The sequence below is a fragment of the Gracilinanus agilis genome, chromosome 4 (genome assembly GCF_016433145.1).
Source record: "Gracilinanus agilis isolate LMUSP501 chromosome 4, AgileGrace, whole genome shotgun sequence".
NCBI classification, from domain to species: domain Eukaryota; kingdom Metazoa; phylum Chordata; class Mammalia; order Didelphimorphia; family Didelphidae; genus Gracilinanus; species Gracilinanus agilis.
This window is the reverse complement of record NC_058133.1, coordinates 122,955,972-122,972,540: the sequence shown is the minus strand read 5'-3', so window position 1 is coordinate 122,972,540 and position 16,569 is coordinate 122,955,972. Positions and strand designations below refer to the sequence as shown.

Here is a 16,569-nt window from a genome sequence, read left to right as displayed (position 1 = left end):
CTCTCTCTCTCTCTCTCATTTCCCCTCACTGAGAAGGCAGGCAATTTGATAAAGGTTATATATTTGCAGTAATGCAAAAATATTATTTCTATATTAGTCATGTTATGAAAGAAAGACAAAAAAACAGAGAAATAAAGGTTAAAAAGTACATTTTAATCAACATTCAGACTCCATCAGTTCTTTTTTTCTGGAGGTAATTAGTATCTTTCATCACAAGTCCTTTAGAATTGTCTTTGACCATATTATTGCTTAGAATAACTAAGTGACAATTGATTGTGTACAATATTGCTGTTATTGTGTATACTATTCTCCTGGTTTGGCTCGCTTTACACTGCATCAGTTCATGTAACTCTTTCAGGTTTTTCTGAAAGCATCCTGCTTTTTGTTTCTTATAGCACAATAGTATTTCCTCAAAATCATATATGATAATTTTTCAGTCACTTCCCATTTGATGAGCTTCCTCTCAGTTTCCTATTCTTTGCCACCACATGAAGAGCTGCCACAAATATTTTTGTGTATATATGTATGTATTTTCCATTTTTATCTCTTTGTTATACAGAACAAATAGTAATAATCCTGTATCAAAGGATATCCATAATTTTATATCCCTTTGGGCATAGTTTCAATTTACTACTTAGAGTGGTTAGACCAGTTCACAACTGCACCAATAGTATATTGGTGTCCCAATTTTCTCAATCCCCTCCTACATTTTTCATATTCCTTTTCTGTCATGTTGGGCATTCTGATAGATGTGAGGTGGTACTTAAGAGTCATTTTAATTTGCATTTAGCTTCTATTTTATCATTCTTTAGATTTTGTTTCAGTTTTTTTTTGTTTTGCGGAGTCATTAGTTTCCACATGCCCTATTCTAATTTTTAGAAAATATTTACTTCCACAAGTTTTTTAACCTCTTTTCTTATTTGACCATTCTAATTTTTAAAGAATTCCTCTTTCAGTGAATTTTTGTATATTCTTTTCCATTTGTCCAATTCTACTTTTTAGGGTGTTCTTCTCTCCTGTGAATTTTTGTGACATTTTGTCTATTCTGTTTTTAAGGTAAACTTTTTTTTTCATTTTTTGTGCCTCCTTTACTAAGCTTTTAACTCTTTAAAAATGATTTTCTTGCATCACTCACATTTTTTTCTCAATTTTTCCTCTACCTCACATATTTTAATTTATTATTTTTTTTTACTTTTATTGGTTTTATTTATTTTATTGATTAAGAACATTTTTCCATGGTTACATGATTCATGTTCTTTCCCTCCCCTCTTATCACTCGCCTCCCATAGCCAATGCATAATTCCACTGGTTTTACATGTGTCATTGATCAAGACCTATTTCCATGTTATTGATATTTGCACTAGGTTGATCATTTAGAGTCTACATCCCCAATCATATCCCCATGTGATCAAGCAGTTGTTTTTCTTCTGTGTTTCTACTCCCACAGTTCTTTCTCTGGATGTGGATAGCATTCTTTCTCATAGGTCCTTCAGAAATGTCTTGGATCATTGCATTGCTACTAGTAGAGAAGTTCATTACATCAATTGTACCACAGTGTATTAATCTCTGTGTATAATGTTCTCCTGGTTCTGTTCCTTTTACTCTGCATCAATTTCTGGAGGTCATTCCAATTCACATGGAATTCCTCCAGTTCATTATTACTTTTAGCAAAATAGTATTCCATTGCCAGCAGATACCACACATTTGTTCAGCTATTCCCTAATTGAAGGGCATACCCTCATTTTCCAATTTTTTTGCCACCACAAAGATATATATATATATATATATATATATATATTTGTACAAGTCTTTTTTCCTTATGATCTCTTTTGGGGTACAAACCCAGCAGTGGAATGGCTGTATCGAAGAGCAGGTAGTATTTTAAAGCCCTTTGAGCATAGTTCCAAATTGCCATCCAGAATGGTTGGATCAATTCACAACTCCACCAGCAATGCATTAATTTCTCAATTTTGCCACATTCCCTCCAATATTTATTACTTCCCTTTGCTGTCATGTTAGCCAATCTGCTAGGTGTGAGGTGGTACCTCAGAGTTGTTTTGACTTGCATTTCTCTAATTATAAGAGACTTAGAACACTTTTTTCATGTGCTTATGGATAGTTTTTATTTCTTTATCTGAAAATTTCCTCTTCATGTCTATTGCCTATTTATCAGTTGGGAAATGGCTTGAATTTTTGTACAATTGATTTAGCTCATTATGAATGTGAGTAATTAGATCTTTGTCAGAGGTTTTTATTATAAAGATTTTTTCCCCCAGTTTATTGCTTCCCTTCTAATTTTGGTTGCATTGTATTTGTTTGGACAAAACCTTTTAATTTAACATAATGAAAATTATTTATTTTACATTTTGTAATTTTTTTCTAACTCTTGCTTGGTCTTAAAATCTTTCCTTTCCCAGAGATCTGACAGGTATCCTATTCTATGTTCACCTAATTTACTTATAGTTTTCTTCTTTATATTCAGGTCATTCACCCATTCTCTTTTTCTTAGTGTAGAGTGTGAGATGTTACTTATTTTAATTTAAAAATCCTTTTTGAGCTCTATCAGGTAGTCTTTTGGGGACTAAGATCAACTCACATTTTTCTTTGAGGCTTTGGATATAGTAGTTTTGACTTTCTTGTCTTCTTATGGGTTTGTGTCTTAATCCTATGTCACCATAATAACTTTATAAGGTCTTTTTCTTTCAGGTCTCTAATGTTCTCGGTTTATTTCTTGACTTAACTTTATGTTAAAGTTGATCTCTGCTCCTATATTGGAGGGGACACTGTCTCAGAGTTTGTAGTTTTTTGTGCAACTAATTTTAAGGCTATTTTCTGGAGTCTGTAAGTTTTAAGTTTTTTTAAGGTTATATGATCTATTATTTATTATTACAAAACTGTGTATACTACTCTTCTCGCTTGTGTTCTGGGTCTGTGAATTATCACAAGTAGTGTTTTCTGTCTTTGATCTGGGAGCAGAGTCCCACTCCTCTCTGGCTACAAGATCTGTTATTCTAGTGCTCCTTCTAACAGTGGGATTATAATCCAAGACTGTGACCCACATATGAACATGGGCAATGCAACGTAGTCCTGTACCTGCTGCCAGCTAGAGGTTCCTCATATTCTTCTTCTAATCAGTTGTCCAATTGCCTTAGCCCTTACCTTCTTGGGTTGAGAGCTCTGGAAACCTTCACTGCTGATTCAGTACAAGACATGCTACTGGACATGTTTGAACTGTGTTTGAACTGTGCTCCACTGTCACTCCAGTGAGACAGACATTTACTGTAGACCATCTAACTTGTCTTGGATAAAAATTTTGTTTCACCCCAACATTTTGTTGGTTTTGTTATCCTAGCATTCATTGGTAGGCATTATTTAGAAATTATTTTAAAGGGAATCTGGGAGATCTTGGGCAAGTCCCTATCTTTAAACACTACAATTTGGGTTCCCAAGTTCATAGGATTCAATTCATTTTCAAAGAAAGAATGAAAAAAATGAATGTCTTTCTTACAATTGAGTGCTAGAAATACTATTAGCTATCACCAAGCTCTTTATTTTACAGATAAGCACACTAAAGCCCAGAAAGACTAAACAACAAAGTCATTTCCCAAATAATCCAATCAATCTGTGATTCTATCAATTCAGATATTCTTTCCTCCAACAGGAATTGCAATCCATCTATGTTCTCTTGTCTCCTGAGACTATCTTTGTTCTTATCTAAATATGTAGTAAAGAATCTACTCATATTTTCTTTTTTAATGATATAGTTCTTCGATTTGATCTTGTATTCAAATTTTTATTTTTCCTTTTTAAATTTTGTTTCGTTCTATATTGACTTGCCCAACTCACTATGGGCTATTTGCCTAACTTATGAGTGACAGGATGAAAGGAAAAAGATTGCATTTCACTCCTTGGTAAAGTAAATCACTGCCAGTGTGAAAAAACATCTTGTTCTGTAACTTTTTAGGCTTGTAGAGTTGCTTAAAAAACTTAGAAGTTAAGTGACTTCTCTGGGATCACAAACCAGTAATCATGCCTATATACATAAATATACATGTATGTCAATATGTATATACCAACAGAGATGTGTATATATGTGTGAATATATGATTATACAATTAACATATGTACCTAATAGGTATGTGCATGTGTATATATCACTTATGTATGAAGAAGTATATGTATATATACACACAGACCTAATTCTAATCTCAGACACTAGCTATATGAAAGCCACTTAATTTCTACCTCATTTTCCTCATGGCAAAATGGAGGCAATAATATTATCTATTTCTGAGAATTGTGAGGTTAAAGTGTTTAACATTTCTAAAGTACATTGCGAACCTCAAAGAGCTATATAAATGCTAGCTATCATGATTAGCTATTTTCATTCTTCCCATTAGAATGTAAGCTCCTTGTGAATAGAAATATTGCTTCCATCATAGTATTTGATTCCCCAACACATACCACAGTGCTTGGAACATAGTAGATACTTAAATATTGTTTAATTGATTATGTCCAACTCCTTATTTAACAGATGAAGAAACAGAGGCAGAGGCACAATGAAAGGGTTTTTCCAGGGTCACTTAGTTTCTAGTGTGGGGATTGAACCCGTGCCGCTGTCTCCAATTTTAGTATTCTATTCACCACACTAGGATATGGACTAATAATTGAGCCTCATAAATTGTTCTCATAAATATAAATCTGGAATAAGGAATTGTTCACCTACTCAGTTGTATCTTTATATATTATTAGGGAATTTTTTTGAATGGTTATTTGCTATACCTACAAAGTTCTTTGTCATGCTGAATGGGATTAGAACAATGTCACATACCCTCTAGAGAATCTGGAAGAACTTTCCATCTAAAGAATATCCCTATTCAACACAAACTCTATACTTGATCTCCTTTGTGACAATATTGTGTAACTATTGGTGAGCATAGTTCTGCCATTTATGCATCGCTTGGTATAGGCAACAGATGGTCATCAAACACATTTATTTCAGATATATATTTCATGGAATCTTAAAATCTTTATATATGCAGAGCAGAGACACCCAACTATAAGATAATCGTTAAAACATCCCTTTGTTCTACCAAATCAAAATCTTTTATATCAAATAAAATATTTTAAAGCACTAAGCATAGGGTCTAAAACATAATAAAAACTTTACAAATGTTTATTCCTTATTTCCTCCTTCCTTACATAGGTAGTAGGCAATGATATATAATATTTTGTCTATCTTTCAGTCAATTTTGTGTTGACAGATGTACTTTATTGTTGAATAGGATTTGTTAAAGCCTCCCCCTTAAAAATACCTTGATCAAAGATATCTTCAATATATATAATATAAAAATCTATTATCAACCTGAATTATTAATAGTAAGAGAAATGCCATATTTTGTCATTCTGAAGACCAGTTTTCCATACTTCAGTGATTCATGCAGTAAATGGATTTTTGGTCATTAAATACATACAAAAATAAAATTGTCAAAATCTTTTGTAGAAATTTCATGATTCCACTGCAAATATAGTGACAGAAAAGAATATAGAAGCTATTATGAATCACCATTTTATGTCATCTGTAAACAATATGTTAATTAATTGATATTAGTTCAAATATAGTTATTCCAGTGACCAACAATGAGTTGACAAACTGCTGAAAGATCTGAAATAACATTTTCACTATGGAGAAACCAGAAGATATGCAGAAGATACAGTTATGTGGAAGACTGGTTCATGAGTTCTAGGAAATGTAAAGAAAATACACATCAAAATCCATTTCTTTATTTATCCATTATCAGCAAGAAGTATCCTGTCATAGGACACTTGCTAATTTTGTTTTTCAGTACTCATATTTTATAGTCATTGATACCACAATGAAGAAAATAAGAACTTATTTTGCTAACATCTGCTATAGAAAATAAAGAAAAGAAATTTTTCTTGAAATAAATTTTATTTTTTTCAGTGATTTTTACAACTTTGATTTTCATTAAATTGTTTGTTACATCAAAGTTCCCAGATATCTCCTTCTCTTCCTCCTCTCCTTGCACTAGAAAAGACATCATTTGACAAAAAAAAATATGCATGTGTATGAAACTATTTCTTTCTTGTTTCTATATATCATATCTTTCTCTAGAGACAGACAATAAACAAGTCATCCTTCAGAAAATATTTCCATTATAAAATGTTCTCTTTGTATATAATATAATGTTTATATAATGTTTTATATATATTTATATATTTTCTTTTATAATTTATATAATTTCCATTATATAATATTCTCTTAGTTCTGCTCATTTCACTCTTCATAATTTCATGGAGGTCTTTCCAATTTTTTAAATTAACCTGCTCATTATTTCTTTAATTATTTTGTTTTTTACATAATATTCATTTCTGAGAATATTCCACCCTCCATTCATATTTTGGTCTTCCCAGTAAGAGAAGAATAATTAAGTAAAATTCCAGATAACATGACCATAATGTGTGTACCATTCTTCTCAACTATTTTATTTCATCTCTGCCAAGAAGAGGAAGATTCTTCTCATTATCTATGTTCCCTAACCAGTATTATTCATTCACTTACTCATAGTATGGCTTTATTTCAGGAAGTTTTTTGTTTTCATTATTGAGTTCAATATGTTTATTTTCTATTTTGGTTTTATTTCATTGTATATCAATTTACTAATATCCTTTCATGTTTCTCTGACTTCCTCATATTCACCACTTCTATACAATATTTTTTATTAATGACAATAATAATTTTTTTCAGACATTCCCAATTTAATAGGTACTTGCTTCCTTTCCAGTTTTTGTGCTACACAGAGAATACTGCTATGAATATTTGATTCTGACTTTGACATCCATCCTTGGAGATATTTCCCTACCAATAGGCTCTCTGGATCAAAGGGAATAAGCAATTTAATCATTCTTCTTACATAATTCCAAAATGGTATCCAGAATCATTAGACCACTTCACAGCTCAACTAATTCTTACAAGTATTTATCTTCCTTTATTACTGTATAATGTTTTATATTTTGATTTTATAACACTTCTCTGTGTCTTGGTAGCATAAACCTCAAGATATTTTGGTAATGTTTTACTTATTTTAATGAATTTTTTTTATCATTCATGGTTTTGTCAGTATTATATAGCAATGTGGATAATATTGCAGGCTTGTTTTTTATATTATTGCTTTACTGATACTAATAAGGACCTTTATTAGTTTCTTAACTGACTCTTTGGCATTTTCTATGTACATCATGGTATAATCTGCACATGGGGAAATTTTTGTCCATTTTTTTGTGCTGTATTTATACATTCAATATTTTTTATCTTTATCTCATATCTTTCTTTACCTCTCATTTGGAAATGACATGAAATAGGTAGTGGGGCATTTTGCTTTATCTCCTTTTGAATAAGGAAAAACTTCTAATATTTGTCCATTAAGAGTATTGCTTTTCCTACATTTTAGTTATATGCTTTTGATAATATTAAAGGCCAATTAAATTCCTATTTTGCAGAAATAAGTTAGCATACATAAGTGTTTTATTTTTTTCAAAAGTCTATTTACTTATATCAACATCTGATTTCTGTGATTCTTTTACTTATTAACTATACTCATTTCTTTCAAAATGACAAGCAGTCTTTGTATTTTGTTTTTTGGACATGGGATTATAACTAGAAGGGGCCTTCAAGGTCATCTTGTGTAACCCTCTCATTATATAAATAAGAAAACTGAGACCTAGAAATGTTAAGTGAGTTGCCCAAAATCAAACAGGTAGTAAGCTTAAGGGCTAAGATTTGAATTTGAATATGTTCCTTACAATCAGTTTGTGAATATGCCTTTTCCTTATACTGTATTTAACCACAATACTATTTTTTCCTTCCATTTTTCTGCTAAGCTCTTGAAAAAACTGACTTTGCACTACTTATAGAATTTCAGTAACTGACAAAGCTGGGGTTTGAATTTAGGTCTCTTAACTACAAATCCAAAGATTTACATAACTGGATATATTACTTGTCTGCTCAAGAGGATTATTTTTAAATGTTTCTCACTAGAATTAATTATCGAAATTTTCTATAGTTCACTTTTTCCCAAGAAATAGAGATATTATCTGAAAAAAATTCTAAAAACCATGTCAACATATACTTTGCTATTTCATAGAGTTGGATATAAAGGTAGGGTCTAGGGAATGGAAAAGAATATGTGGAAATATATAATCAAAGTTAAGAAATTAATAGAGGATTAGAACTTTGTATTATTCAGAAGCCTCACTCCTTTGTGAATATTTTCTTCAACAGTATAAATGAGAAACACTGCATATAGTAACTATGAATATCACAAACACACACACACTCAAATATACATAAACTAACTTTGTATGTAGAAAATAACTGGTTGCTAATAAGGACATCATTTGGGAATGAACTGATTATACACAATCAGATCTGGTTTGGTCAAAATTCCAAAGATGAAGAATAAAACCGAGAACATGGTACTGGATTCAACTACAAACCTCAAAATTGAACTATTTGTTTCTAACATGGATTTAACTTCCATTGAAAAATACAATTATTTAAGAATTTTAACAAGAATATGAGAAAATAAGGAATAATAAACATCCAAGGTAAAATAATATGCACAAAAGATTGTACGATAACATATTTACTTCTAAACTTCTCCAATTTTCTCATTTTTATCCTTAGCCTTAAGTAATGCCTGTTGACTCTAAAATTTTGGTAGCTAAATTGGTCTTGTTTTGGTGACTCTTTTGAAGTCTTCTTTGGTGCTTTTCTTTCATCTTATATGTTGGTGTATAACACATATATTTTGATAAAACTTAAAGATTGCTCTTGTTTATTTTTACCTTCCTATCCAAATCCTATGGCCAATTTTCTGTTGGAAACTCATTATTAATTTTACCTTTGGGCAAATTCCTTTTAAATTTTGCATTTCAGATTTCTGTCAGAGGGGTTTGATAATGAATATTTTTCTCCATTTTTTTCATACTTATAGTAGATACATTTTTTGTTGTGCAAAATTCTGCTTTTTATACAATTGAGTTAATCTATCTTGTCTCATACATTATCCTTAAGTAATGCTTGCCAAGAATTTATTCTTTCAGTACTTCACAAATGATAAGTACTTAAGGAAATAGTTTTCATACATTCATTTTATTAAACATTGTGAAAGTTATAATGACAAATGACATCTTTTCTTCTTTTTGTGAATTTTAACAATATTTAAGTGATCATTGCTTTAGTTGGAATTTTACAATTCTGTAATGGTGTAACATGATGGTATAATCCTATTTTCATCAAACTCTAGTTTTTCATCAGTCTTTTTTTCTCAGTGTTTTTTGTTGAGGAAAAACATTTTCCCAAGTGTTTTATAATGGTAGTTATATTGGATATTGGGCTACTACATGTATATAATGTCAGTTTATTTTTGTCCATTGATTTATTTCCAAATTTATTTAATCAAGGGTCAGATAACTTTTATAATTAATACATAATCTAAAATCTGGAAGCATTTATAATTGGGGATTGGCTTCATTTTTATGATTTCCATTCATATCCTGTAGGTTTTATTTGAGAAAAATTTTAAAAAGCAAAGTCATTTTCAGATATGAGAAAAGGACCTCCTTATACAAAAATATTTTTAGCAAACCTTTTTGAAACAAAAAAATAGGAACTGAAGAGATAGCTATCACTTGGGGAATGGCTTAGCAAGTTGTCATATATAGTTTTAATGGAATACTAATGCACTATAAGAAATTAAGAAAAGGATGAGTTCTAAAAAAACCTAGAAAAGCCTTATATAAACTGATGCAAAGAGAAGTGAGCAGAAGGGGGAAAAAAGGAGGGAAAGAGAAAATCTGAATTCTAAAATGTCAGAACATGATTATCCAGATATAATGGTATGCTTAGAAAATCCTAGAAAATCAACTAAAAACTAGTTGAGATAATAAATAATTTTAGCAAACTTGCAGGATACAAAACAAACACACATAAATCATCAGAATTTCTAAAAAATTCCCACAAAACTTAGCAGCAAGTGTTTAAAAGAGAAACTCCATTATTTGGGAATCTATTTGCCAAATACAGTAATTATATAAATATTATTACAGAAAACTTTTTCCATAAGTAAAGTTAGATATAAACAATTGGAAAAACAACCTACCTAAATTTATTTATTTATTTACTGCCATACCAATTAAACTCCCAGCAAACTATTTTATAGAACTAGAAAAAGTAAGTACAAAATTCATTGAGAAGAACAAAAACTCAACAATGTCAAGGGACCTAATGAAAAAAAGAAAGTGAAAGATGGTGACCTAGCAGTGTTAGATGTTAAGTTGTACTATAAAGCAGTAATCATCAAAACAATTTGGTACTGGTTAAGAAACAGAAGGGTGGGTCAATGGAATAGACTAGGAGTAAATTACTTCATCAATCTAGCATTTGATGAATGCAAAGATCCTAGCTTTTGGAATAAAAATTTATTATTTGACAAAAATTGCTGGGAAAATTGGAAAACAATGTGGCAAAAATTAGGTTTCAATCTATATTATACAGCCAATACCAAGAAAGGTTCAAAATGAGTATATGATTTAAACATAAAGAATGACGCTATAAGTAAATTAGTGGAACACAAGATAGTTTACCTGTCAGATCTATGGAGAAGGGAAGAATGTATGATCAAACAGGAGAGAGAACATTACAAGGTGTAAATTGAATAATTTTGATTATATTAAATTAATTTTTTTGTACAAAGAAAACCAATGCAACCAAGATAAGAAGGAAAACAACAAACTAGGGAAAATTTTTATAACAAATTTCTCTAATAAAGGTCTCATTTCTCAAATATAAAGAACTAAGTCAAATTTATAAGAATTCAAGTCATTCCCCCATTTGATAAATGATCAAAGGATATGAAAGGGCAGTTTTCAGATGAAGAAATAAAAGCTATTAGTAATTATATGAAAAAATGTTCTAAATCCCTCTTGATTAGAGAAATGCAAATTAAAACAACTTTGAAGTATCACCTCACACCTAACAGATTGGCCAATATGACAATAAAAGAAAAGGAAAAATGTTAGAGAGAATGTGGCAAAATCGGAACACTAATGCATTGCTAATGGAATTGTGAATTGATCAAACCGTTCTGGAGGGCAATTTGGAATTATGCCCAAAGGTCTATAAAAGAATCTATACCTTTTGATCCAGTAATGCTATTACTAGGTTTGTATCCCAAAGAGATTTTTAAAAATTGGAAAGGACCTGCTTGTACAAAAATATTTATAGCTGTTCTTTTTTGTGGTGGCAAATAATTGAAAACTAAAAGTAAGTCTCTCAATTTTGGAGTGGATGAACAAATTTTGGCACATGATGGTGATGGAATACTATTTTGCTATAAGGAATTATGAACTAAATGATGTCAGAAAGATCTGGAAAGACCTACATGGACTGATGCAGAGTGAAATAAGCAGAACCAAGAGAACATTGTACACAGTAATAGAAATATTGTGGAATGGTCAAATGTGATGGACTTTGCTATTAATAACAATACACAGTGATCCAGGACAATTCTGAGGGACTTATAAAAAAGAATACTATCTACCTCCAGAGAAAGAAATGTTGGAATAGAAATGCAGATATAAAAACATATGATTTATTACTTGTTTATTGGGGACAATGATTTAGGATATTGGTTTTTTATAAGATTATTCACTTACAAAAATGGATAATATAGAAATGTTTTGTTTTAATACATGCATAACCCAGTTGAAATGCTTGTCAGCCCCAGGATGGGGGTGGGAAAAAGGTAGGAAGAAAACTTGGGATTCATATAACTTTGGAAAACTTATGTGAAAATTTGTTATTAAAGTGAAATATTTAAAAAAATAAAAACCTACTATAAATTAAAAAAAGAAAAAGAAGGTCCAAATATGGCCTCAGACACTTCCTACCTATGTGACTCTGGACAAGTTACTTAATCCTCATTGCCAAACCTTTACCATTCTATACAATATTGATTCCAAGATGGAAGGTAAATGGTAAAGATGCTACCCACATTCAGAGGAGGGACTGCAGGAGAGGAAACATATAGGAAAAACAACTGCATGAACGCATGGGTCGGGGTGGACATGATTGAGGGTGTAGACTCGAAACTACCACACCAATGCAACTACCAACAATTTGGAAATTGGTCTTGATCAAGGACACATGACAAAACTAGTGGAAATGCGCATGGGTAGGGGGGTGCGGGGGGGGGGTTGAAGGGGAAAGGAGGAGCATGAATCATGTAACCATGTTAAAAATGAATATTAATAAATGTAAAAAAAAAACCTTAAAAAATAAAACCTTGCTTAACATTGTTTTAACATGTAACCCAAAACAAACAAATAAATAAGAACAAAGTCATTGCTTTTGCCAGGTGGAGTGGGACTGATGAGCTCTTATGTTATTTCAGCTAACAAGCAGTGACACATAAGGTAATAGTAAACCAAGGGCAACAATGGCTTATGATAAAGCTCATTTTCACATTTGAGAAGAATATGTTCAAGTTTCTGAGTAGTATTAACTCACATTACATTGAAAATCAGTGAAATGGAAAAAAGGACCTGCAAATAGGGCTAAAACCAATGAAGTCACATCATCTTGAGGTGATTTATAAATTAAACCAGAAAGAAGACAATTGTATCTAATAATAATTATAACTAGCATGTTTTACATCTTATAAAGCCCTTTATATGGTTTTAGCTTATGAGAATCTCACTAAAGTCCTATGAGGAAAATACTAAACACATTTGTACATATGATCATTAAATATATATCAATATTTATATATAATATACATAAGGAAAATGAGTCTCAGAGAAATTAAGTAGTGCTTAGTTCTTATAGCTAGATAGTATCAAAGGGAATATTTGAATCCAAGTTATCTTGATTCCATGACCAATATACTGGTTACAGAAGAAATAACTGCTAGAACTTCTATAACAAGGGCTCTTAATCTGGTACTCATTGGACTATGCTTTATTTCCAAACATTTTCTAACTTGAAGAGACTGGAAAATATCTTAAGGTTCATTAACATATTATAACCCAAGTTAAGTATTTTCTTCAGTTACTTAAAATATTATTATGTTTTTATTTTTTATTTCATAGCTTTATTCTCTATTATAACAATACAATAAACTATCTGGTGGTACAGAAAATTTCTCCTACAGTCACAAAATATTCACTTAAAATTTCATTTCCAGGAAAAATGGCTCCCTCTACTTTTTGATCATCCTTCAGCTTATCTTGACTTTGTTTTTGTATTGTTTTGTTTTTTTTAACACAAGAGCAATTTGATGAGTCAGTCATCTGGGTGTCCAATCTCTGTCCCTCACCTCTTGATAAAAAGAAAGGGATGTCATGATGAAAATGTTTGGTATTTTCCATTCCATCTATAATCTATTATAAAACTGTTATAATACTGTTTGGTATTTTCCATTCCATCTATAATCTATTGTAAAACTGTTATAATACTGTTTGATATTTTCCATTCCATCTATAATCTATTATAAAACTGTTATTCTGCAAGCATAAAGAAAAAAAGTAAACAACAAAACTCACAATTTTTCTTAAAAAATTCCAAACTTACAATAAGGGCATTTATCAGTCAGTATGCAAGGATTCACAATGGCCACTTGCTTTTTCTTCTAATTGACAAATGCTTTTTAAACAAGTAAATAGCATGTAGGTTTTAAAACCCCTTCATGTTTTTACATTAAGCATTTTTGATATAATGAAAGACTGAAGTGTTACACCACATGAAATTCCAATCAGTGAATACGATGCATCTTTATAGGTTATTTTCTGTCCTTATTATTTGAGAGGAACTGAGATACTATTGTCACTATCCAAATCCTCTAGTGCAGTGATGGGCAAACTACTGTAGCAGGCCAGATGCCGCCCCCTGAAATGTTCTATCACTTGACATTATTCCTAATCTGACGAATACAATGAGCAGGATACAATACAATGAAACGTTGAAAGAGTTGTCTTAGAGAACTGTGGGAGGAGAAACACAGAGGAAAAACAACTGCTTGAACACATGGGCTGATGGAGATATTATTGGGGATGAAGACACTAGATGATAACTTTACTCCAACTATCAATAATATGCAATTAGGTATTAATCAATTATACATGTAAAACCCAGTGGAATTGTGCATCAACTAAGGGGGGTTAGAGGGCCTTGGGGAGAGGGTAAGAACATGAAATATGTAACTATAGGAAAATACTCAAAGTAAAAATGCAAAAATATTAAAAAAGGAGTTGCCTTAGAAACTAACAGACAGATGAGCATTTCCTTTCCTTTGGCCCCCTCTTTAAAAAGTTTGCCCAACACTGCTCTAGTGTATTAAAAAGTGGCAGTAGTTATAATCATTCAATTTCCACTCCTTTCTGGGACTCTGTACAGTAGATTCTTAGGTATACTTCTCAATCATGGAAACATAGCAATGACACAAATACAAAAGGCTCAATTTTTTGTCTGCTTTAAAAATATGGTCAACATACCATTTATTTGTTATTAGTATAACAGTAATTTTGTGCTAAGAATTACAAACAGTTGACTCTAGATGCTTCAGTTCACAAAGAGAATCTGATAAGTTGAAAAAATGAATACATTTCTTAAAAAACAAAACTTGTACCAATTTGTTATTAAACTGAAACTACTACTAAAGGAATGATGACAAAAATGCACTAAAATTTTTGAAAATTTTAGACAAGAGTAGTGAGAATTTCAGTTTACTAATATTTACACATTTTATGTCATATAGTTGAAGCTACCACATACAAGAAATAAAAAAAAATCACCTTGAAACTTAAATTACATATTCTAGGAATACAAGCTTTATAATTTAAAAAAAATGTTTGCACACAGTAGTTAGTTGAGAAAATCTGTTCCTTCACCTCTTGGCTTATGAAAAACATTTTCAAGAGTTCACTCTAAATGATTAACAAAATCTTTAACTATTAGATGTAGTTGGTATTTTGTTTTCACCTTCTATTTCTTCCATCCCTGCTTGGGTCATAAGGTCAGTGATGTTTTTCTCCAGATCATCAATGAGACTGTTTATATCATCATTTTGGCCAATTATCTGGTCTGACATGGTCTGAAATTTGTCCTGCATCTGCTGGAGTAGTGTATGAACCACAGTGGTCAGGTCCTGTACAGTTTTAGGATCTGTCTCCACCATTGTTCCAGCTCTGGACTAATGTTGGTTTCCCAACTCATCTCTATGGCCAGTGTGCCAAAAATATTATTTTAAAAAGATATTCATAGGCTTGATCCATGACTCACAAAAAGATAAGAAACCCCCCATTTTTATCACTGATGACAGTATAGTCCTCACATTTGGAACTGGAATCATCCATTATTTGATGTTTTATTTAAAGGAGTATAAATGGAAATTCGGAAAAGGAAGTCAGGATGTTTGACTCTTCTGGACCAATAAATAGAGCATAAATTAGAACAAGAAATGACATAATTATAAGGGTCAGAGATCAATATTGAAGATATTTTGAAGAAGGAAAGAAGTGGAAAGGATCACAAATATTATCACTCCCTTCAAAATAGGACCAAGAAGGTATCAGCAACTACCAGCCTATCTATCCTATACAGAGTTAATTTCCTCAGAGGTCTCAGAGATCAATGGATAATGAACTGAAGAATACACAATGAAAACCAAGTGAATAAAGAATAACTATTACCAATATTTGCATGCAACTGGATAATCTGTTATCACATGTTATCAATAGAGCTCCATTGTTTGAAATCAGAAAACATCATGATTTCAAAAGAATGAGAATTTCAAGTGATTCCTAGAACAATGGGACTATGTTTGGTGAGTGCTACACCATTACTAATGAAGATGCATATTAAAGAAGTTTTGTAAATTATATCATCAAGGGCATATATGATTACAAAAGGACAAAGATTCATGGAAAAACAAGATAGCAAAGATAATTTAAATGGAAAAACAAAGCAAAACAAAATCTTTAGCACAAATTAAATTAGTGCATCCAGTATCAGAAAAATGAAAGGCCCAGAAGGAACTCATCAAATGGAGAAAGAAGCAGGGCTTGCAAAGGGATGTTTCAGGTTGAGAAGGTCACATGGATTATTAGATGTTCTGAGACAAGATGGCCCTAGGCACTGAGGGAAAGTTCCAGGATGAAACAAGAGAAAAGCATAATTTTAGAGTCCCAAAGTGAGGAACAGATTTTTGGGGAGAACAGATGCTGGTCTATAACCCTCCATAAATGGAGGCCCCAGGCAAAACTCATCCAATGAGTCAAAAGAAAAAAAAGTTTATTTTTTTAAATGAAACTGTAATTTTATTTACATGGTTTGACCCCTAAGAATAGATAAGAAAATAAGCCTCCCTTTCTTCTTTGAAAGAATGATGGGAATCATGAGTATGGAACACTGCATAGTTATGTAAATCAATGAGTGGAGTGGTTTTGTTAGTCTACTTTTTTTCTTATTTTTTCTTCTTTGTTTTAAGA

At 31.3% G+C, this 16,569-nt stretch overlaps 2 protein-coding genes across 2 annotated transcripts in view; one reads left to right on the top strand and one right to left on the bottom strand.

Annotated features, from left to right (window-relative positions):
- Nucleotides 1–16,569, top strand: part of USH2A (usherin) — a 1,059,501-nt gene that overhangs the window by 629,136 nt on the left and 413,796 nt on the right. The window lies entirely within an intron of this gene.
- Nucleotides 15,027–15,257, bottom strand: LOC123244229 (heat shock factor-binding protein 1-like). Its single transcript, XM_044672574.1, has one exon. The coding sequence runs from the start codon at nt 15,255–15,257 to the stop codon at nt 15,027–15,029; it is 231 nt and encodes a 76-aa protein (XP_044528509.1).